The following is a 23722-nucleotide window of genomic DNA, read 5'->3' on the forward strand; positions in this document are numbered from 1 at the left end:
CGACTTTGCGACAATGGTCTTTGAGGCTTGAAAGGAGCTTTAACCAGAACAGACAATGATTTAGCCGTCTGAGTGCTATCTTTGGTTTTGTTGAGCTCTACATCAGTAGAAGAGTGAAAAATCTCCTCAAGCTCCGACAGACCTCTCCACATCTGCATGTTAGCTCCCGCCAAAATCAATTCTGCATTGGCCTGCCTGAGCTGTAAGGCCGAATTGGCAAAGATTTTCCTCCCTAGGGAGTCCAGGAGCTAGCTTGTCCTCCTTTCCCAAGACCTGAGTAGCCGTTGAGGAGGAGGATGCTGCAGGCCTGGATTGCTACGTAGCTGCAGCCACCACTGTGGAGGAGGGAGGCGGACAAGACGACAAGGCCACTTCTTCCGAAGAATGCAGCCTGTACCTCGCGTCTATATTTTTATTGACAAAAAGTCCTGAGCGTGGCTTTTCCCAAACTCTTCGGACTTCGGCCAGAACGTCCTTCTGCAAGAACAGGCTGGTACACTCCAAAGGAGACAAGGTGAACGCCCCAGAAAGCACACCCTCCTGCAGAGCAGGTGCCTCAGGCACCGGAACATCTAAGAAACTCATGTCCAGCACCCGGTCATGGAAAGCTCTGATAGAGCGGGGAAGGTCTTCGTTGTCCTGATCGCCTGGAGGGTCATCTGACAGGTCAGGATCCTGCTGAGCCGTGTCAGGCACTGCCTTGTCCACTGGGGACAATGGTGGCAAAGGCGGAAGTGCAGGGGGAGGCACCACGGGCAAGGGAGGCGCCGGCGGGACCACCGGCGGAACGGGTGGAGCCGGAGGCGCAGGTGGACATATTTCCTTGAAAAGCCCTTTGAAATATTCCCTCATGGGGTCGGTGCGCATAAGCGCTTGAAATTTACCGAAAAAGGCATCCTAAGGAGATTGTTTCGGAACCTGAGGAGTCCTCTCATGAGGTGGACAAATCCAGGGATGTAACGGGGAAGGGTGCCACACCGGCCCCTCCGCCGACGTATCCACATAAATCAAGGGAGCCGCCCCCGCGGGCAACGAAACATTGTGCGGAAGAGGCATCCGGGCGTTCTAATCATAAACCGGCCGGTAAGGATGCGCACAAGGGACCTTAGGTTCACCCAAAGGACCAAACCCTACACCTGGGGCCGATGGCGTAGTTGCAGGGATAGTACCTAAAATGGCCACCGTGGTCGTGGCGGGAACGGCTGCCATTTTGTCCTCATCTGAGGGGAACTGCGGCACGTGAGGAAGTGAGGCAGGGGTCCCCGTCGATGGGTCAGGGGTCTTAATTTTAGCCTTAACATAAGGAACCTTGGCAGAGCCGGTACTATGAGGCCTGGAATGTTTCTGCGACATACCAACCGCCAACTGAGCCTTCAAAGGAAGGGCCTCGGCACTGCCAGTAAAAGAAGAAACTTCCTTCTTTGCCCCCTCAACAGATCTGGTGTCACCACAAGGACGGGAACGGTGAGCAACCGCTTTCACCGACAGGGCCTTGCCCGGCCGCTCAGAACTGTTGGTAGCCTTAGCCTCTGTACGAGGGACCTCGGACCTAGGCCCGGTAGAAGCCTTATCGGCACGGGCCTCGAACATCCGTTCGGTAACCTCAAGCCCAGCCAAGACCTCGGGGCGCACCCCGGTTTTGTTTTTATGGGAAGCCAAAAGAGCGGCCTCAGAGCAAGCTCCGGTACCCCAAGACTCAGTAGAACGGGGTCTACAAACAGCCCACACAGGAGGGGCCTCGGAGCGTACTCCAGTGAACACAGGCCCCTTACGGAGACCCTCGGAGAAAACTCAGGTAGAATTATTAGGCCCGACAGGCACCTCAGGGCGAACCCCGGTAATAGAGCGATCAACGCCCCTCCCGGCCCGAGAGGAACCCGGAAAGGTATCCCCCGGCCGGGGTGCTCTGAAAAGTAAAGAACTTACTTTCTTCTCGTCGATGAACGCCTGAAAATGAGAAGGAGGAGTTTGTTCGAACACCTCCTCCCACCGCTCCAACCGACGTTGAAGTGCCCGGACCGAAAGGGAGTCACAGTAAAAACAGGAGTCCCAACGGTGTTCCGGACCCAAACACTAAACAAAGAGGATGAAGATCCGCCCTCGCGAAGCGACGGTGACACGATGAACAGTCTGGAAAATCTAGTTTAAAAGACATACAGACTAGTAAACGAACGTAGCGAGAGCCAGAGAGGAAAACAGGGAAGAAAGTCTTCCGAGGATGCAAGTGCGTCCGGCCCCGATCGTGCGGAGAAAAGGACTGATGGGCGATGCGTGGGGCTGAGCCAAGGCGGGCGGGGTTACGGCCGCGTGCCGGGCCCCGCGCAGGAAAGAGAGGGACGGACATATTTTTTTTAAAAATGTGGATGCTTTTTACAAAGTGCTCCGGTCCCGTCCCACAGGACGGAGAGATGTCCCATAAGTATGGAGGAAAGGGGACGGGACGTAGGAGTAAATTGGACAAAAGTCAAGGTGAGCTGAAGCAATTCTTGCAGGTAGGTAAAAGTCTTGCAATGTTTTAGAAGTCTTTGTAGAAAAGAAGAAACCAAAGTAGGGCAACAAGCTGATTAGGCTTCTGAGGTAAAAAAGCTGTTGCCAACTCTACAGAAGCACCCAAGACGAGTCTCCACTGAGAACAAGTGAGGTTACACCACAAGAGGCAAGTTCTCTAAGACTTTACAGTACCTTTGGTTAGAAGAAAAGGGCTTTGGCTGGCTTCTGTTCAGGTGCAGATCCTGTGTTCCTGGGCCTCAGTCTAGGGGACAAGAGGGATACCGTCTGGAGGACTCCTGCACTGCAACGGGACGGTCGGCGACAGAAAAGGACCAACTTCTATCCAGTGGCACTTCGCAGTTTCAGCTCCTCGCGTCTCAGCAAATAGCATCACTGTGGACTCTTGGCTGTTGAGATGGGCTTTCCTTACATCTGAGGTCCAGCACTCTGTTTAGGTGGGTCAGGCTTGGCCAGTCCTGCTTCCTGGGAGTCCAGAGGATCTTCCTGGAGCTCTTGGCCAACTTAAAAGCAACACACACAAACTGGTGTTCCTCTCCCTGGCTCTACGGTTTCCAGCAGCAACTGCAGTGGAAATTCAACCAGCTTCGAGGGGATGTCCAGGTGGCTTACTTTGGAGTTGATAGGTCCCACCAACTCAAGGCGAGAAGTCATCCTTACAGGGCTTCTCTAGTGTAAACGAATTCGGAGCTTCAGCACAGCAGCAGGGCTTCACTGGGCACACCAACGGTCCAGGAATTGCAGCAGGCCTCTCTTCCAAGTTCTTCTTTGGATTCCTTTGTCCGGTGGTCAACTCTGCCTTCCAAGCCAAAAGGCCTTGACGTTTATGCAGGTTTCTCCCATTCATTCCAGCCTAGCTGTCAGTCCCCTAGCAGGGTGGCTGTCCTTGCCGGACAGCCAGCCGGCCAATCACCCAAGAGTGCGTTTCTGTCTCCTAGGAGATTAAGCACGGAGTTTCGGGCACCTCCCTCGCTTTCTGCCCCCACTAGACACCCTGGAGCCAGCGGCGGGCTTCACTCATGAATCCCACCAAAGACAAAACGAACAAAGAGACCAAACCTGGTTTGGCGCGCAGAGTAAATCTCATGGACGACCTTTCCACAAAGAAACGGCAAAAAAAGAAGAACGGGGACATTTTGACAAAAATGGCACACTTGGGTGCTTTACTGCAGCTGCGAAAACAGGCTGCGGTAAAGGCACACCACGGTAGTTTAAAGTAAACCACTGCCACCAGCTATTCATCGAGGAAAGGGCAACATAAAAATGGTACAAGAGAAACTAGACAAAGGGGATACTAAGTAACCCCTCCAGCACCCTATTGTAAAATAGTGTGTTCTGGGTCTATAAAGTTACACAAGTAAAGTCAATTTCACTTCACTGCTCTTGAAACAGTAGTTTATCCAAGAGAAGGTATTTAAACCTTAGGACATCTAAAATACTTCCCTGTACCACTGCACTGAAGGTGCAGTGTGACAATGTAAAATACTATGCTTATGAAGTTTGTCAGACTCCACAACCAAAAGAAAAACAGAAAACATAGAATTAAAAGTGCAAAGTCCCAACGTTCAGCAAAAGAGCTGGGTATCTCTAAGGTGGGAGGAATTTAGCACTAGACTGAAAATTCTCCCCAACTACTATAGTGTTTTGTTTTAGATTCGCCCTGATGAATTTGTATCTGAAATGCATTGGCCTGTTTTGCCTGCCTGCTTCTACATCTAAAGATTTTGACAATATGGACGAATATAAAAAAGAATTCTAACGTTTTTAACTTTGAAGCATTATTTGGAATCAGCAGGTTTCAAATTGCATGCTTGTTAATAATCATAATTGTGAACACTACCAAAGCTAATTGCTTTGGTCTCATGTTATGTCATTTGTACCCAATAGTGTCAAATTGGGGACTTTAGTACTTTGATTATTGTGTAGAAATACGCTTAACTTTGTGGTGCTGCCAGCCCCCCTTCTAAACAACCTCCTTATTTAAGGTGCCACAGCAACCAGTCTATTTGGGTTACACAGTGTAAGTGAAAAAAGACTTGTACTTACCTGCAAGAAGTGCTTCAGTTCACCTAGACTTGTGCTCAATAAACATTGGCTGGCCTAGCTCCCTGAAAGACTGTTCTTACCTCTAACCTTGTGATTTACCTTTCCCAAAGGAAAGGGTTAATTTACTTTGCATTGGAGGGTTAAAAAGTAGTTACCTGCTTCAGAATATTTGTTTAACCTTGGTTTTATTCCCAAACCCCTATTCTTTGACACCAAATCAGTATTGAGCTAAATGTACCAGTGATCTCTTAATGTCCACAGTGTCCTAGTTATTTAAGTCACCTCAGGGTGTAGGAACCATCTGTGTGCCATCCCAAACGGGTACTTGCTGATTTAGAGAAACAAAGAGTGTGTATTTTGAAGTGTATTGCTTATATATTGCTCCCTTCTGAAGAAGACTTATTGAACTGACTGTTAAATTAATAAGTGTTTAATCAAGAAACCTTGAGTGTAAGTTATTATTTGAATAACTGTCACTGTGAAATTCTGTTACAACCCTTCTGCTCACATTGACCCCTCTTGAGATAAGTCTGGCTGCTCAGCCACACTACCAACATGTGTAGTACAGACTTAAACCAAAGGTTGGGTCCGTATTGCCAAGAGGTCAAGATTGCTGTATTCTCCCAAAGGGTACTGCACACAATCTTGCCTAACATTGTGTATGCGCTTTTTGGGCAGGGACTGGCTTTTTTGGTTGCAGTTATATGTTTTAAAGGCTGTGTTCAAGTGGCTGGCGTGGTTTTCAAGCAGCGTCGAAGGTGGACAGAAATTGAGGGTTAGTCAAATGTTAGGAAGTTATGCCCCAAGTCCCGGTAGGAGTTTCTCTCACTTTCACCCTGAGACACTGTCACCAAGTTGAAGAATACCCAAGGTGGAAAATTATGATTCCTGCTTGAGAAGACAAGTCTAGGCTTATAATGAGAGAAACCACGTGAGAATGCAAGTGAGTGTGCGAATCAGAGTGAAAGAAGGCCAGGGAAGGATGACTAAGCAACTTATGCTATTTTCCTAAAAATCACAATTTGCAATAGCCTTCCAAATGCACCAACCTTGTTTGTTGCACACCTCCCTTTTTATACCCATACCAGACCAGTTTTCAACCATGAAAAAAACAGTTCTACCTCAACTGATAATTGCATTGAGCGCTCTGTAACTCCTGATTCGTGACACTCCATAAACCAGTGCTAAACACGACATAACAGACGTTGGTTCGGGTACAATGGTCTTGCAAATTATAGCTTGCCCCCCACACAATTGCCAATTACCTATACCAGAGGCTGTGGTATTTCTGCATGTAAAAGTCCTATCACGATTAGCCCATCAAAGCCACTACGCAATACATGACAAGAAATGTGTTAACTTTTATACAAGTGCAATCAAGTTCCTAATGAAAACACCCTGCTTAAAAATGAGCCGAAGAAAAATACTTACTTGTCACAGTTGTAGTAGCAGTGGCAGTGGCAGATGCTGTGGTATTGGGAGCTGCAACAGGGCTAGGGACCGGTATGGGGACGGGAACAGCAGTACTGGCAGGCGTTGGTGCAGGGGCTGGAGTTGTGCTGTTACTCTGGCTAGCAACTGCTTCCAGTGCTGTCTTGTTCTCAGGCAAGGCGATGGAAATCAGGGAAAGGAGTCTTAAAAGTTTCTCTGTAAGTAATGAGCTGCGCCGAATGACTGGGTGACACAACATGTTCATGAGTTGCCCCAGCGGAGAAGCTTCAAGACTACCCTGGGATGTCTCTCCTTCATTGCCAGAGCTCACAGGCACAGATTTGATAGATGTTTTGCCTTTCCGGCTAACGTTCATGTTGTCCAATTTTACTAGTAAGTCCCAGAAGTCGGTCGAAATGCTGCTATTGGTGGACTGGCCCGGACATGGGCTGCAAGAAAGTTTGATAGTCCTCTCACGATCGCAGTCAGAAGGGGGCTCTTTGGTCCGTTGCTGTGTAAAATGGCTTGGAAATACCTGAGGACGTGGGGGAAAACAAAATAACAGTTAATCTGGATTTCAATATAATGAACTCTAAAAATAAATCAAGGTGTGCGTCAGATACTAGGCATTCAAGTGGCAATGGCTATATTCTGTACATGTAAAAAATGTGCGATTTTAACTCTGAATTTGAGTCACATGCTTCGCATAGTCCGCCATCTATAGGTTGATCCCGAGTATTACACATCCTTTAATAAACTAATTTAGGAGTCAAAAGGGGCAGATCAGTAATGGAAGCTTACCAAATGGAGCCCACTCACGTGGGACATTTTGTTTCAGTCCTGTGTTTTTATTTCACTTTATTCTCAGAGCTGTAATCTTGGTTTACTACGACTAAATATATTGGATTAAAGTAAAAGGAAGCCCCTGGACTGGAACCATCTGGCAAGTGAAGTACAACCACAAACCTTAACATGGGGTGAGTGCACCCAACTCAAAAGGGAAACTAAAATAGTCTTAAGTCAGGAAGAACACCACATGACTTCCTTCTGGGGAATGTTCTTTCTGATGGATGTTCCTCCCACAGATTCCTAATCTATGATCATCTTATCCACAGTGCAGCTGCACTTGGAAACTTTCCGCCACCAGGGGGCAGAGCGTGGCTCCGATGTCTACACGCCAAGTGCCGTACAGGACATCAGGGCCCAGTATACCTTGAGGTGCTCTGCCGCATGACCTCAGTTCCAACCTTTTTCCCTAGCACTCTGACACTGTGGGTCATTGGAACCAGTGAATTACTAGCTATCTGCCTAGAGGGGCAAGTAGGAAGGGCGATGTGGAACCCGTGGGAGAAACATCCATGAGAAAACATAACAGAAGTACGCAATTTGTTATTCTAATGGATTCCTTACTCCCACGGATTACTCATCTATGATTAGACTCCCAAAGCAGTACAAAACTCTGGAGGAGTGAGGAGAGCAAGGACACCACATACACCAGAAAACTGTGGAGGACCGCCCTACCAAAGAGGGCATCCTGTCCTGAAAGGAATCCAAGCAGCAATGCTTCTCAATAGTGTGCAGGGGCGCCCACGTTGCTGGCTGGCAGATGTCCAGGACAGGGATTCCCCTCAGCAGGGCAGAGGTTGAAGACTCATCTGGTAGAAAGGGCTTCAAGACCCTCAGGCACATCCTTTCCAGCCAGATCATAGCAATATGAAATGCAAAGAAATTATAAAAGGTACTCACCATAGTGACTAACTTACTCCATAGTCCCCTTTCCTCGATACTGTATGGGCATCCCTCGCTTGGGACTGGAGACGGAACCTTTTTCACCAGAAAATTCATCTTCCCCATTAAATGTAGATGCGCATGGCCCTGGGAGCATGCGCTCCACTGACTCCGCCCACCAGCACCACTCCTCAGTCCCTTCTGAAGCATCGACAATATTAACATTACCTAATGAGACCAGGCCTTTTAGGCGGGTGGGAGGGGGGAAGACGGTGGGACGTATGGAGGAAAGAGGACTATGGACTAGGAGTATGTTAATCACTATGGTGAGTAACATATAATTACTCATACGTCCCCTTTCCTCCATACTGTATGGGTGATTACAACTGAATGTAACCCCAGGGTGGAGAAATGACCCTCTAAGAAAACAAGTTCCTTAACACTGCCTGACCAAATGCTGTGTCTGACCTGGCAGTAGTGCTTGCAGAAGGCCGAGGGAGTATCCCACGTGGCCGTCTTGCTGATAACCTACCACGGAATGTGTCTTTGGAAAGCTACCACTGTGGCCTTAGCTCTGATGGTGTGCACATGCACGTTTGCTGGTAATGGTTTGTGCTACTCCTCATAGGCCTGCTTGATGGCCAACCATCCACATTGCTATGGAAGCTTTGGAGGCCTGACAGCCTGTTTTGACCCCCCGAAGGTGACAAAGAGGGCATCTGATTTGCGGAAGCTCTTGGTTCTTTCCAGGTAGCATTTTAGAGTGCGTCTGCCATCTAGACAGTGCGGTAACCTCTGAGCGTCATCATTAGGGTCCGCAAAGAAAGTTGATAACACTATCTCCTCATTTAAGTGAAAAGAGGAGACAACCTTTATTGGGGAGAAGTCTCATTTCTGTGCTAATTCCCTTCAACTAGCTCTTTTGCTGGATTTTAGACTGGAATGCGCGAGACCCTTTTCACACTCTCTCATGTATTTTCTATCTGATTTGGACTCTGTGTTTCTTTTGTTTTTGAAGTCTGACAAACTCCATAGGCATACACTTTTTATATGGTGACACAGCACCTTCAGTGCAGTGCCAGAGAAGTCCTTTAAATTTCTCTTTAGGTTTAAATACCTTCTCTTGGGTGAACTACTGTTACCAAGAGTAGTAAAATGAAATTGACTTTACTTAACTTTTTCCTATGAAGGTTCAGCACACCCCCATCTTATGTGGAGTGCTGGGGGGTTACTTAGTATCCCCTTTTCCTACTTACTCATGTAACATTTTTTATGTTACCCTCACGACTTTAAATGGCTGGAGGGCACTGGTTTAATTTTCCTACCATTATGCGTTTCTACCGCAGGCTTAATACTCTGACACTCTTGTCAAAATGGCCCAGTCTTTTTTCGCAATTTCTAGTTAGTGAGGTCTTTATTGGGTTTTACTCTGTGCACCAAACCAGGTTTAATCCTTGTGTTAGTTTTGCCTTTGGCAGGCTTCAGTACTAAAACCTGCCTCCAGTGTGTCTGTCCTTAGTCTTCCTGGTAACCTGAATGCACCCAGTGCTGATTGGCTGGCTGGCTGGCTGGCCGGCCGGCCGGCCGGCCGGCCGTCCGTCCGTCCGTCCGTCCGGTCAGCCACCCTGCTGTGAGAGTGACAGCTAGGCTGTGCATGAATGGGAGAAACTTGCATAAAAGGCGAGGCTTCTTGAACCAAAGGCAGAGTCGACCAATGGACGAATCGTGAGGAGAAGCTTGCTGCACACTCCTGGACCACTGAATTGCCCGGTGAAGCCCTGCTGCTGTGCTGAAACTGCTTTTCCGAATTGACCGGAGAGGACTTCTTCCCTTGGGTTGGTGGGACCAACTAACCCAAAGACAGACATTGCTGGAAGACCTTCCCCAACTGGCTGTACTTCTTTGCTGTTGCTGGAACAGAGTGCCAGGGGTCGAGAAATCCATAGTCGAGTGCATCATCTTTAAGCTGGACAAGAGCTCCAGGAAGATCCTGAGGACCCTCCCGAAGCAGGACAACCCAAGCTCGAGTCACCCTACCAGAGTGCTGGACTCAAGGAGCGAAGAAAGTCCATCAAGTGTCCAAGATCTGTGGTAGTGCTATTTGCCGGTAGCTGAAAACTTGAAGTGCTGCTGAACTGAAAAGAGCCCGTAGCTGCCGCTGACCTTCAAACTGCAGCGCAAGAGTCCTCCAGGCGTCCTCCCTTTAGTCCCCACCGCTGAGGCCCAGGAACACAGGATCTGCAAATCTGCAATCAGTAAAGTAGCCAGCTGGATCCTCTTCTTCAAACCTAAGGCACTGTGGTAACAAAGGGGTAGTTACCTCTTGTCTATAGCGTACATTATCTCACTTGAAACTTGCAGTAGCTGCTTTTTGGAGAGTGGTCTCAGCTCTACCTCTCACAAGCATAACAGCTTGTGGCCCAACAGTGATTTTCTACAACTCTCTAACTTTGTGCAATCATTTTGTGCCATCTAAGTAGTGCCTCAGTTCCATAGACATTGCTCCAATTGACTTTGGCTGTCCTGGCTCCCTGCAGAGTCTTCTGACCCATTGACTGATTCTAACTGTCCCTCATAGGTGGTACCTTGTTTGAAACTGTTATTGCTGGGAAAGATTTTATCTAGACTTCATTGGGAGATTGAAAAGTGCTTACATGCTCTGAGAACCTGTTAATCTTTTTTCTTTCCTTACCTTAACCTCAGAATTTGAAGTGCAAAAAGTGATATATAAATGCCAATATTGTCCTAGTAATTGAAGTTACCTGAAGGTGTAGGAAGTGTGCATGAAGCATCTCTAAAGAGTGTCTACTTGCTTATATTGATTCCGACAATGTGTTATTGTTGCACATTGCCCTTTTTAAAGAATGCTCATTTAAAAATGACTTAAATAATTATTTTACTAGAAAACCTTGAGTGTAAGTGTTATTTGGATACTTGTATGTGTGGATTTCGTGGTTACAACTCTATAGCTCACATTTACCCCTCTTGAGATAGGTCTGGCTGCTCAGTCACACTACCAACTTGTGTAGTACAGACCTACAGGTTACTGCATACAATCTTGCCAAACAACCTTAGATAAGAATGCAGGGTGTGTTCTGAGTACCACCTTGTCCTTATGGAATGTAGTATATGGCTCTGAAGCCACTAGCGCCTGGATCTCACCGATTCATTGTGCCAAGTTAAGGACCACTAGGAGGGCAATCTTAATGGTTACTAGACTGAAGTCCGCGGACACCATCAGCTCGAATGGTTTATGGGCCAGGGACCCCAGGACCACATTGAGGTCCCACCCAGAGTTTGGTTTCCTGGTAGGTGGATATAGTCTGGTTAGGCCTGCCAAGTACCTTTTAACCACTGGATTCGCCGTGGGAATAACTCCTCCAGAGAATTCTTGTAAGCTCCAATGGCCGCCAGATAAGTGCGGCATATGTCTACTTGCACGCCCGAGTGGGCGAGGTGTGCAGAGAAGGAGAGCACGTCGTCCAACGAGGAAGTCAAAGGATCCATTTCCTTTGACTCTGCCCAGTGACAGAATCTGGTCCACTTGCTCTTGTACTGGCTCCTGGTGGTGTCACTCCTGGCCCCCTGGTATAATGGCCAGGTTAGCCTGTGAAAGGTGGAGATGCTTCAGGGAGGGTTCAGGAACCATGCTGCGAGAGCTAACTTCTACACGGAGGGGTGGATGACTGTGCCCCCCTGCTGAGAGTGTAGGTCTGCTGGCTAAGCAGGAGGTGCACGGGGGTTCTGGTCCAACAGGCTGAGCAGCTCCGAAAACCAGGATAGTGCTGGCCACCATGAGGCTATCAGGATGATCTGAAGGTCCCGCAACTCCCTTATCCTGCAAATGACCTTGTGCACCGGGGGGAGGGGGAGCGTAAGCTGTCATGTTGTTCCACTGGATCTGCATTGCATCACCCAGCGAACCCCTGCCTTACCCCTGCCAGGTGGCAAACAGGGGTATCTCTTGGCACTGGTGGTGAAGAGGCCCACCTGCGGATGACCCTACCTGTTTAGGATTCCCTGAAGGACCTGCTCATTCAACTGCCATTCGTAGTTGTCCACGCCAAGCCTGCTGAGCCTGCCCGCCTCTAGGTTGGACTCCCCTGGGAGGTGGAATGCCGACAGATGTATGTTGTTCACCAGAGCCCACTCCCAAATGTCAACCGCCAGTCTGCAGAGGGGAGGAGACCGGGAGCCACCCTGCTTGTTAAGGTAATACATGCAGGTGGAGCTGTCTGTTTGAATGAGAATCGCCCTGCTGTTGAGAATAGGTAGAAAGGCTTTGAAAGCAAGCCTGACGGCCATCATCGAGCTAGTTTATGTGCGCCAGCTTCTCCTGCCAGGAGCATACTCCATGGATGCTATGACTGGGTAGCTCCCCATCCCTCTAGGGACAAGTCTGTGGTAATGGTAACCTGGAGTGTTGGTTGCCGGAAGGGCCTGCCTAGCCGCAGGCTTTTGTCTGTACCTCACCAGATCAGATCCTGGTGGAGCTGTTGTATGCTGACCTGCTCTGCCTGCGAACCCTTCTCTTGGTTCCAGGAGGCTGAGAAATGTAGCTGCAGCTGCCACATTTTGTGCCTTGTATGTGGCACTGCAAGAAGACATGCAGCCATAACTCCCAATAGGTGTTGGCACCACCACGCCGAGGTCACTGATCTGCTGAGAAAATGCCTGGTGACCCTCTTGATGGCCGTGATCTTGTCATCGGAGGGGAAGATCCTCTCGGAGCTCATGTCCCGGATAAGTCCCAAGAAAGTCACGCTCTGCGTGGGTACCAACTGTGACTTTTTGAGATGGATAGGAAATCCCAGGTCGTATAGTGTATCCATGAGGGCGGATGCCGTATGTTGGACCGCCTCCGGAGATCTCGCACTGACTAGCCAGTCATCTAGATATTGGTAAATAAGATGGCCTAGTGCCCTGAGTGGGGCTGCCACTGCAATCATTACCCTTGTAAAGACCATGAGGGCCGAATTGAGTCCAAAGGGTAGACCCTGTATTGAAAGTGAAAACCCATGATCCTGAACCTCAGGAAGGACTGATGGGGTTCCCAAATCGGGACTTGTAGGTTGGCATCCTTCAGATCCAGGGAGCACCTCCAGTCTCCCACACACAATGTCTTTGCTATGAAGGCTGGGGTAACCATCTTGACCTTTTGGAGGGGAAGGGAAAGGTTAAAGGTGGAAAGGTCTAACAACTCTCAGGCCATCCCGGTTCTTTTTGTGTATGGTGAAAAATGTGTGAATAGAAGCCCATGCACCGCTCAGAGGCTGAGACATCCTCCACGGCCTGGCTCGCTACCAGCGAGCGGATGTCCGCCAACTGAGTTGCTGTACCAATTGGCGGGAGCGAGGGGGAGGGTGGGGTTTGAGGAGAAGGAGGAATGAGAAGCCGGAAGCCCATGCATAGTAAGAGTATCCATGGGTCCGTGAACCTTGTCCGCCAGCGGTGTGTGTGAAGGGCAAGCCTGACCCCCACTGGAGACTTGTGGATTTGCATGGGCCCATCACAATTTCTTTCCCTCCGAGGCTGGGGCTGAGGAGGTGGACTGGAAAAACCCTTGGATAGCCGTCTTGTGCTGTTTTCGCCTGTGCTGGCTAGGGGATCTGTCCGGTTGCCTGGACCGTCTCTCCTGAAATCCCCTGAAGACTCTGTAGGACCGACCCTTGTCCGAGCGCTGGTGCGTTTGGCTGTATGTCTTAGGAGTGGACTTGGTGAGGATCGATAAAGATTTTGCTGTGTGCGAGCTGCTATTTTCTTATCGAGTGCCTCATCTGTCGTTGAATGGAACAGGCCCCCTCAACCCCCCTCAAAAGGCACGTCTAGTATGCGTTCTTGCACATCTGGATTGAATTTTTTCATCCATAGCCAAGCTATCCTTCTCATGTCAGCAGCGATGCAAATGGCCTGACCTGAAATGTCAATGTGGGCCACTGTGGACGCGATTATGTGTTGTGCCACGATTTTAGCCTCAGCCAGCCCAGCTTTGAAGCAGGCCTGGCTTTGGGTACCGAGCTCAGGGAGGAAATCGGCGATCTCCCGCCATAGCTTCTGGTTGACAGCCACCAACATGGCACCTGCGTTGGCCTGGCGCAGGTGGAGAGTAGCGTTGGAATACATTTTCTTGCCGAATGCCTCCAATCTTTTCCTCCTTGCCCAGGAGTGCCAAGGCCGAAGTTGCTGAAGAAGATTGTGGCTTGGAGTACAGTTATGCTGCCGCTATCACCAAGGAATGTGGATAGGGGTGTGCCGACAATAAGGAGGTCCTCTTCAGTTTGCCTGTATTTAGCGTTGAAATGCCTATAGGTAGGGCTGGGGGGAGTGTGGCTTGAGCCACCCTTTTTGGGCAGTGCTCCTAGGTCTTTCTGAAGTGAGATTCCCGTTCTAGCAGTAGGGCTTAGCGTGAGAACTTCAGTCAGTACCCCCAACTCTCGTTCCACCTGTGGCTGCAGGATTCCTAGGTACTCAGCCCGGCCCTCCAGCCGTTTGTGAAAAGCTTTGGCCGACGATGGAGTGTCCGGGTCATCCTCCTTGTCTGTGTACACTGTTATGCCCTTCGGGCCCGGGGGAGCTGGAGGAGTGCTGGGTGCAGGCAGCTGTGGCATGCTGAGTATCAGTGCCAGAGGCTGCTGAGGTGGGAGAGCCGTGGCTGCCGTGACTGGTACAGGCATTGGAGCAGGGGGCTGAGCTGGACCCAGGGACAGTGTGGCCCTTGGTGCTTGAGGCTGTACAGAAGGAAGCATGTCCCTGAGGATGAAACACCCATCTGTGGCGATGTCAAGAGTACAAGGAACTTCTCGAAGAACCGGTCTTCACAGGCCGGAGGGGTGCCTGATGGTACAAGCATAAGGGTCGGGCCCTGAGGTTGATGTGTCCTAGGAGTGCCCTGTCTCGCTGTATAGGGCGAAGTATACCTGCCCTGAGAAGTGGATGGATAGGATTTGGATCAAGTGACAGGTATTGACCAATCCCACCGAAAGCCCTTTCCCTTGCCTGGACCCGGAAGGGGAAAAGGCGTCAGGTGAGCCACCACTTTGTCTGGCCCTGCAGCCATTTTGTTTTGCTCCGTGCCACGTGCCTGCGTCGTGGAACTTGCTGAGCTGGGAATGGCTTCAACCAGTATGCCGATCGTTGCTGGTGGAGGCCTACCCTGCACCTCAAGACGTGGCCTGGTAGGTGGAGTGCCCTTGGCAGTGGCGCCGGTAGTGCTGAGTGTAGGCACCCCCTCAGACATGGGTCCGGTGTTAGGGCGTCGCCCCTTGGGTTGGGACCTGGTAATAAGAGCCTTGCGGCCCACTCAGCGGTAGCACCGGTAGGATCTTGCAACCTCTCGACCTGGTGGCCGGTAGCTGGAGCAGCCTCAGTGTTGTTGCTGGTCTTAGTAGCGGTTAGGTCCCCCCCCGCTTGGGCACTTCATTGTGAAGGAGCAGGAGGAGAACAGGGCATCTTCCAAAGAGCTCCCGCCACCTGGCTGGTCGGTTCTTGAGCATGCGCATGGAGTCAAGGCGTTGCATGCGGTACAATCCTCCCAGCCGTGGACTGGGCCAAGGCAGAAGATGGTGTGGGGGTCAGATGTTGGGAAGGGACCCTCGCAGGCTGGACACTTGCTGAAGCCTGCTGTCGTCATGCGCTGGGGAGGAGCGTGGCACCAGAGGACAAAGCAGTACCTGATAATTGAAAAGAAAAAAGAAGACAGGAATACTTCTCCAGGGAAGAGCGCTTGGAATTACTAGGCCAGAGGCCTAACCCAGGAGCGCTGGTGAAAGCGGCCCATTCCCGTCGACGCGGAAAAAAGGACTGGGGAGTGGTGCCGGTGGGCGGAGTCAGGGGAGCACATGCTCCCAGGCCAGTGCCCCTGCGCGCATCTTAATTTAAAGAGGAAGATGATTTTTTTGGTGAAAAAAGTTCTGTCTCCCGTCCCTAGCAAGGGACGCCTATACAGTATGGAGGAAAAGGGACGGGACGTAGGAGTATGATCCATCACGACAGGGTAGGTTTGGTCATAGCCCTGCCAGCACGAGGAACAGCACAGACAACAAAAAGCAGGTCATCTTGCTTAGCTCTCTCGACCGAGAGATGCAGTAGCTGAGAACCTGCACGGGGTTCAGTCGATGGAATCGTTCCTCTGCCTTAGAAGGATGAGGGGGAGAATAAAAACGCAGGAAGATGGGTCTTTGAGAGTGAAAGAAGTGTAAGACCACCTTTGGAAGAAAAAAGGGCCTCACACTCAAAGTCACCATCTCTGGAGAAAACCAAAAAGGGGGGTTTAACAGAAAAATACCTGGAGCTCTCTCATTCGTCGCGCGGAAGTGATGGCCACCAGGAAAATCACCTTAAGGGTGAGCGATCTAATAGAACAGCAATGACGAGGCTCAAATGGAGCTCCCATAAGGAATGTCAAAATCAAATTGAAATCACATGCTGGGACAATAAACTGGCGTGGAGGAAATTGGTTACAGAAACCCTGCAAAAATTGCATGACCGCAGAGATTGTGAAGAACTAGCATTGTTCCGGGGACCTCTTGAAAACCAAAATAGCGTTGAGGTATCCCTCAAGAGTGCCAATCTGCAGGCCCGCTTGGGCCAAGGGCACCAAAAAATCCAACCGGGGAATAATGAACAGGATAAAGTGTCCCGTTCTTTTTCCTTGCACAAAGCTGCAAATGTACAACATCTGCAGGCAAGGTAGTGTGTCCCAGCTGAAAAGAGCACATAAAAATGTAATCTGACAAGTCCCAATCTTTGCATCTCCTACTTGTGGGAGGCTGAAGTCTGTCAGCTCAAGGAATCCGCTGTGACATGCTCTTCTCCAGCCAGATGGGCTGCCCTGCAAGAAAACACTGTTCTCCAGAGTCCAGAAAGACAGTTGCATTGCTTCTTTGCAAAGAGGTAAAAAAAGACAACACCTCCTCGTTTGTTGAGGTAGTGCATGGCCACTGTGTTGTCAGCCAGGATTAACACAGTCTTGTGTTTGAGGGGAGGAAGGTGATATGGGCTAGCCCGATCGCATTCAGCTCCAGCAAGTTGATGTGTTACTGAGACCAAAGACGCTCATTATCAGATCTGACATTTGAGCACCACAACCAGTCAGAGATGCATTAGACAACAGTCACCGAGAGCCAAGGATGACAAAACAACATGTCTCTCAGCAAGTAGTGTCGTACAGCCCAACACGCAAGATTCTGAGTCACATGGCCCGAGACCTGTAGAAGGTCTGACAAGTGGCCCTGAAACTGTGACTATTGGCAACGGGGAAGCTAGTGAAGCAATCTCATGCACAGCCTTGATGGTGGCACCACTAGGATGCAGGAGGCAACGAAGCCCAGGAGGAGTAGAAAGGCAGGGGCCAGGACTTGTTCAAGGGATTGGGGGACAACGACCATCCGAATTATTTTTGCCGCTCCATCCTCAGGCAGGAATGCCCTGCCCAGTCCAATACTGCTCTGATAAATTGGAGAGACTTGGGCGGCGAAACTCAGGACATTTTTTAAGATTATGGAAAAGCCGAAGCTGTGCAACAGATTAAATGTGCAGAGAAGAGGCTCAGACTAGATCACGGAAGCGGGATCGGACGACCCAGTAGTCCAGGTAGGGAAAGAAATGTACTACTGAGGATAGCAGTCACCACTGCTACCATCTTGGTGAAAACCCTGGGCGTCAGAGGAAGACCGAATGGCAGTACTCTGATGTAATGATGCTGGCCCACCACAAACTTCAGGAACTTCTTGTGTTTCCGCTGAATCCGCACGTTGAAGCAGGCATCCTGAAGGTCCAGTGATACCTCGATGGCTTGCATTATCTGGGCTTGTGTAACCATATTAAACTTGCCCTTGCACAGGAACAAATCCAACTCCTCACATCCAGAATGGGTCGCAGTCCTCTTTCAGCACCAAAAAATAGGTGGAGTACCTTCCCCTGCCTCGTTCTGAGTGCAGTACCAGTTCTATTGCTCTCTTCAAAAGAAGTTGACTTACCTCGTCAAAGAGGAGGGGGATCTGCAGGCAAGGTGCTAGTGTAAGGGCCGTGATCCTAAAGACGCTGCACAAAAGACAGTAACGCTGCTGAGTGACCTGCAAAGCCCAAGCATGGGAAGTGTTCTTGACGCCTTCCATGCTGAACAGGGAACGTCTCTCACCTCCCAGAGCGGAACCATGGCAGAAATCCTTAGAGGTTTGGCCCCTTGAGGTGCTGAGTGGATTGTGGCTGCCGCTGCTTCTCCTATGTGGTCACCTCTACCTCTACCTCTACCTCTACCCCTAACCCTCAGGAAGCGTCTGCCCTGCAGTCTTCCCGGGCAGCCTGGCCTCATCCCCTCGGGCGTTGGAGCTTGAGAGGAAAAAAACCTAACCTCTTGCTAAAGATGCAGAGGGATGATGCACAGCTAGGCCCAACGACTTTGCTGTGGACTAAAATGCATATAATTACCGGAGGGAGTCATCAGCCTTCAAAGGGCATGTCCAGAAGCTTAGCCAAGACACCACGCGTGAAGCCAGATGTTTGCATTCAGGTGTGGTGCCTGAACACCACACATGTGGCCACGGACCTGCCCACACAGTCAGACCTGTCCAGCCCAGATTGAAAATCTGGCAGGAAGCTTACCTGCAGTCTGTCATTGTATACAGGAAGCCGTCCCTCATCTCCCTCTCAGGGATTTGCTCAGCCGCATTCACCACAGAGGACCATAGGACAAATGAGATTTTGGCAAAGTTCAAGAAGCGATTGCGGCACAAAGGGCAAGGCTGCCCAACCTGAACCAGTTCTTTCTCCAAGCGTCCAGTCTCTTACTTTCCCTGTTGGGTGGAAGAGAGGCACAGTCTGCACCACCAAGCACTCTAGAGAGGCATGAGTTGCCAGACAAATCAGGTCACATGGAGCCGGGCTAGGTTTCCTGGCCAGCTCCCAGTCAACTGCTAAGGTCGAAAGCAGGCTTATCCCAAACCTCAAATATGGGGGGCTTCTACAGCCACATTGATGGCTAGTGTTTCCCTCTTGGGACCCTCGCCCAGTGTGCACATTCATTTTAACTGAATTTTTGATCTGGATGGTGCAGCGAGCCCCAGAGTATCTGCCACTGTCGCCATCAACCTTTGAAATAAAGCCTTCGGCTTACCGGGGGCTGGAAAAATATCCAGCTCTGGGGAGGTATCTAGGCCACTTTGACGTTCCCACCCTGCTCATGGAATTCCTCTGTGAATTCCTTCTCCTCCCTGGAGACCCTGGAGACCAAGGGTTAAAACACAAAGTGTACATGGTGCCCTTTCTCGTTGTAGAGGACACACATCTTTGACATATATGGTTTAAACGGGAGAGGAGCACACCCCTAAGGTTCCTCAGTGCACAAGGCACAGACTTCAAGGACTAAGTCATGGCTGATCTTGATGCCTGGAGTTGGGAGGTGGGAAAGTTCTTCCCCTCTTCTTGGCCAGGCCCAAGCCAATAGGCGTGTGAGAGTGGCCCACAGCAGGCACCAGCCAGTGCAGTAAGACACAGTGGGTCTTGTAAGTGCCAGGGCCAAAACCACCATCGCCAGAGCTGAAGGCGCCAAGGCCGAAAGTGCCTTGGCAAAGATGTTAAGCATCTTCTGGCACAATTGTTCTCATTCCTCCAGGGTGGAAGACTGGGTGGGAAAAGTTATCCAGTACTTGAGGATCTTTGGATCGGTGGCTCTTCTTGAAAGAGGAGGAAGAATGTCTGTATGAGGATCAACTGAGCTTCTTTTCCTTACATTGAGATGAGCCCTCCATGGACCGACGCAAAGCGCAACCTTTAACGAGACAGCATGATATCGACCATTGCCTTGTAGACCAAGAATTTGCCGCCCGTTCCCGGAGGGCCTTCGGGGTGCACGGACTGACATGACCCGCAATCTTGGGTGCAGTGCTCCTCATCCAAGCAGTATAAACAAATCCGGTGTGATTCTGGAAAAAAAAAAAAACACCTGCCAGCCGCAGTCTCCGCACAGTTAGAAACCACAGACCTTTGCAGGGTTGGACATGGCTAATATTCCGAAAATTCAGACGGCATGTTCCTCAAGCAAACTGAGTGCGCAGAAAAAAGGAACTGATGTCACGGTGCCTCAACATATACTGGCCCCGACGTCCGGCCCAGGGTGCGTTTAGTTGTCTGACGAAACCGATGTGGAGCTGCGATGTGCCACCTGGTGGCAGAAAAGTTTCACAGCTGCGCTGTGGATAGGATGATCATAGATTAGGAATCTGTGGGAGCAAGGAATCCATTACAATGGAAGAGCATTCAGGCTTACCTCGAGGGAAGGGAAAGAAGACCAACAAAGGTACAGGTAGATCATAAACCTATCCATAGAAAATACACCACCCTGGTACACTGAATAATATAAACCTTGGAGTACATACTGTTCAGAGGGATTTCTCGAATCTGGTGGACAGATTTTAGGAGGCCACCCTAGTTAAAGTGAACAGGGTGGCTCAGCGGCTAGCCAAAACCAAATCAAGGTAGCAATGGAGAACAGTCTAGGCTTATTCTCAGAAGAGAATGAGTGGGATCAGGGGCCCTCAATGAGTCCAAGCAGTATAGCACTCAATCGCTCAAGTTAGACAGAGTATAAAAATACAGTTATTTATTCTAGGACTTCTGAAGACACTGGAAAATGAATCTAACAGGTAATATTAACATACAAAGTCCAGGATAAAAATATATACAGGCACCATAGGTTCAAATACACATCAGATAACCAGCAGTAAAGCAGGTAAGTATTTTAGATGCAATAAAGGATGGAACCAGATCACAAAACAATATCTTAAGTCCAAACCCGAGGATGAATGGGGCCTTGTGCCCAATAAGTCACAGGAGCCAAACAATGTTTCTCACCAGTATGTTGTCTCTGTAGGAAGGATTCAATATGCTCGTCTTGGTGATAGTTTCAAAGCTCTACAAAAAAGTTAACAGAAGTAAGAGTTCTCCTTTCTTCCAGACTCAATGCTAACCCAGGGGCAGGATAACAGACTCTAGTTCAATGACCAGAGGTGAGTGTAATGGAGATAGGATACAAAGGGACTGGTTCCCAATGTTCTCTGATGAAGGACAGGGGAAGATCAGGCACACTGATGCTTACTTATCTCACTGATTTTTCCAGATCACTTTGTTGATCGTCCTGGGGGCTCCATCTTCTGCCGTTTGTTCCTGTGAGAGGTGCCCAAGAGTTGCAGGTTCAAGGATTCTCCCAGTTGAATGAAAATGCAAGCTGCAACCCTTTCCGGAGAAGAAACGCAGAATCCATCTGTGCAGACCTCTTCTGTACACTTCACAGGTTGGAGGAAGGCGAGTTCCAGCAACACACTGCACACAGGTGTCATTCCAGTCGCGGTCACAGCAGATGCTCCAGGACCGGTTCCTGTAAAGGTGGAAAGCTGGAATTTGGGGAGAAGGCTACTTATGTCACAAGCTGGCAACCACCAAAGATCCACACTACAATTCCGAACAGTGATGGTTCTGGCGAGATAGCCCACGAGAGAGCTGGTCAGTCCACTGAGCAGTCAGGGGACACTTCCCAAGTCTCTGAAGGGCTGGAACCTTGAAAACGTCTCAGGACCAATTGGCCCCACTAGGCCAAGTGCTGAAGCACCAGTCAGGGTATTCAGAGATCAGTCTCAGGGCTTCACCAGGTTGGCTACTGCAAGGCATGCCATTCATGGGGTCGACGTACTGGCACCACTGAACCCTCAGCAGTTACATAGATCACATTTGCAGTCCTGCCTCTGGAACCAGAAAAATGCAGGCAGCCATGAGCTCTAAGAGGCAGAGGAATGAAGCCGCAGGTAGACTTATGACTCATGGAAAAGTTCAACCATTTGCCTGATACTCGTGACTTTCTTTGGGGGGGTGAGGGGGGGGGGGGTAATTAGCCTTCCCCACCATTGTGTCCAGGACTGCTCAGATGAATTAGAGCTTCTGTGTTGGTGTTACGCGGGACTTATGGAAATTCATGGAGAAGCTCAAACCGTGTATCAGAGGGCAGGTTTCCTAGAGCTGAGTTGGTATCTGCTCCGGAGACCTTCCTCTGGACAACCAGTCATCCAGGTATGGGAATACGCGAACACCATATCGCCTGAGGTGCCCCGCCACCAGTGCTCTCAGCTTGGTAAAAACCCTGGGCGTGGAGATTAAGCCAAAGGGCAGCACACCTTGAATTGATAGGGAGTGTCCTAAATGACGAATTTCAGGAACCACCTGTGCTTCTAATGCATCAGCACTTGGAAATAAGCCTCCTGAAAGTCCAATGACACCAACCAGTCCTGGAGTTGTAGAGGATAGAGAATTTCTTTCAACGTCACCATCCTGAACTGGACTGTCCTCAAGAACTTGTTCAAGGCCCTGAGGTCTAGGATGGGACAAAGTCGTCCTCCTTTCATGGGTGCTCTAAGGGTGTTGAAGGAGGAAGCCGACACAAAGGTGGTATATTTGTTGCTATATACCTTTATTGTAGGGGAAAACACTCACTAGCCCCGTCTATAAGGGTTTTCCCTGCCTCGAACTAATAAAGGATCTGTCAGAATGTTGGTTGAAGACAAAGTCCACTGTCCCATGTCACAACCTACTTCTATATCCCTTACACTATAACTAAAGAATAATATAGACCAACAGAAATATCCTTCTCCAGGAGAATGACTACCTTCTCCTGGTATACGGGAGGTGTTGCCACAATATCCTCTTGTAAACGGATGCCAGGCAGAATTAGATCCCTTCTCCTGGCTTGTACAGACAACTTTCTGGACCAGGAGAATGACTCCCTTCTCCTGGCACTGGTCTGCACTTTCCAATATAGTTCACAAGAAGGCCAGGGGGAATGACTCCCTTCCCCTGGCGTCTCTTCAATGTACTTGAAAAGTTTTACTTTTCTCACCAAGAGAATGAATCCCTTCTTCTGGTGTATGAGAGTTCTTTTTCCACTGAGGTTTTATCTTGGCCTATCTCTGCCACTGGTAGGAGGAAAATTTCCTCAGATGTACTCGTAGCCGTATTCAAGGTCCCTAACTCTTGGTGGCCCTCTGATGGGCCTTCCGCGTGTCCCGGTATGAAGTGGAGACCTCTCTACTCTCCCCCCAGCCCCCATGCCTACTCCAGTCCACCTGTGCTTCCCGTTACCTTCTGAGACAAGCTCACACAGCGCCAGTCTCTCCAGGGACTGAGGTCCGTCTCCTTCCTGCAGCCGTCTCTTTTCGTTACTGCATCATCGTGCATCCTTGCAGTCTCGGCACCGTTACATGACCGCACAGTCCACCTCCTCCTGGCAGTCATGCCATTTGCCTTGTCGGTTTTCTGCTGGGCTCGGTCCAGCATACACAGGACCCGTCACGGACTACCCCAGCCACTCGCTGACGTCCTTTGTAGAGCCCTTTCTTCGGGTCAAGTGCAGACTTCTAATTTCCCAGGCTCACCGACTGGGAAGGAAGAGGAAGACCAAGTCCTCCTTCGATTTCCACTTTAGAGGGCTTACCAGGCCCCAGGGTAACATCAACATGTGGCTCCTTGGTTTTCCTCATGCCTCCTGTGAGCCACCTCGTCTCAGTACTAGCACACTCCATAATCATGTTTTCTGTGCTCTTTGTGAGAAACCTGAAGGTGCCTCACCTGCTAGTCCCACACGAGGAAGCAGCTGTTTTGAGATGGCAGATTAATACGAGGAGAAAGACGGCAAGACCAGAAAGGGTTGCTAGGAGGGAATTGCCTTTTCAGAGGAAGAAAACCACTAATTTCATGAGCCCTTGAGAATAAGAAACATTAGACTGGGAATTAAGGCTGAATAAAGATGCATTGTGTGTCGAATGTACCAGGGGCTCTCCCGCATCGATAGCTGAGGCGGGGATGAGCAATTACCGCCGTGGTACTGTCCTTGGCTCCTACAACAAAGCCGCTCCAGTGAAGTCAGTACAGTAGGTGAGTCGGGGAGACTGATAGCAGAACTGGCTGTGTTAGAACAAAGGTTGTAAGAGGCAACATTGTATTAAGAAATCTACAAAGAACAGAGTAT

At 49.7% G+C, this 23722-nt stretch overlaps 1 protein-coding gene across 5 annotated transcripts in view; it reads right to left on the reverse strand.

The window, feature by feature from the left end:
* Positions 1-23722, reverse strand: part of HUWE1 (HECT, UBA and WWE domain containing E3 ubiquitin protein ligase 1) — a 2445223-nt gene that overhangs the window by 341662 nt on the left and 2079839 nt on the right. For all 5 annotated transcript variants that reach the window (XM_069645305.1, XM_069645304.1, XM_069645303.1 and 2 more), the window contains exon 67: positions 5986-6520. In XM_069645305.1, coding sequence (XP_069501406.1) covers positions 5986-6520 — 535 coding nt within the window. The remainder of the gene's footprint in view (positions 1-5985; positions 6521-23722) is intronic.

Source organism: Ambystoma mexicanum, chromosome 2p (genome assembly GCF_040938575.1).
Source record: "Ambystoma mexicanum isolate Mex_15411 chromosome 2p, UKY_AmexF1_1, whole genome shotgun sequence".
Lineage (NCBI taxonomy): Eukaryota > Metazoa > Chordata > Amphibia > Caudata > Ambystomatidae > Ambystoma > Ambystoma mexicanum.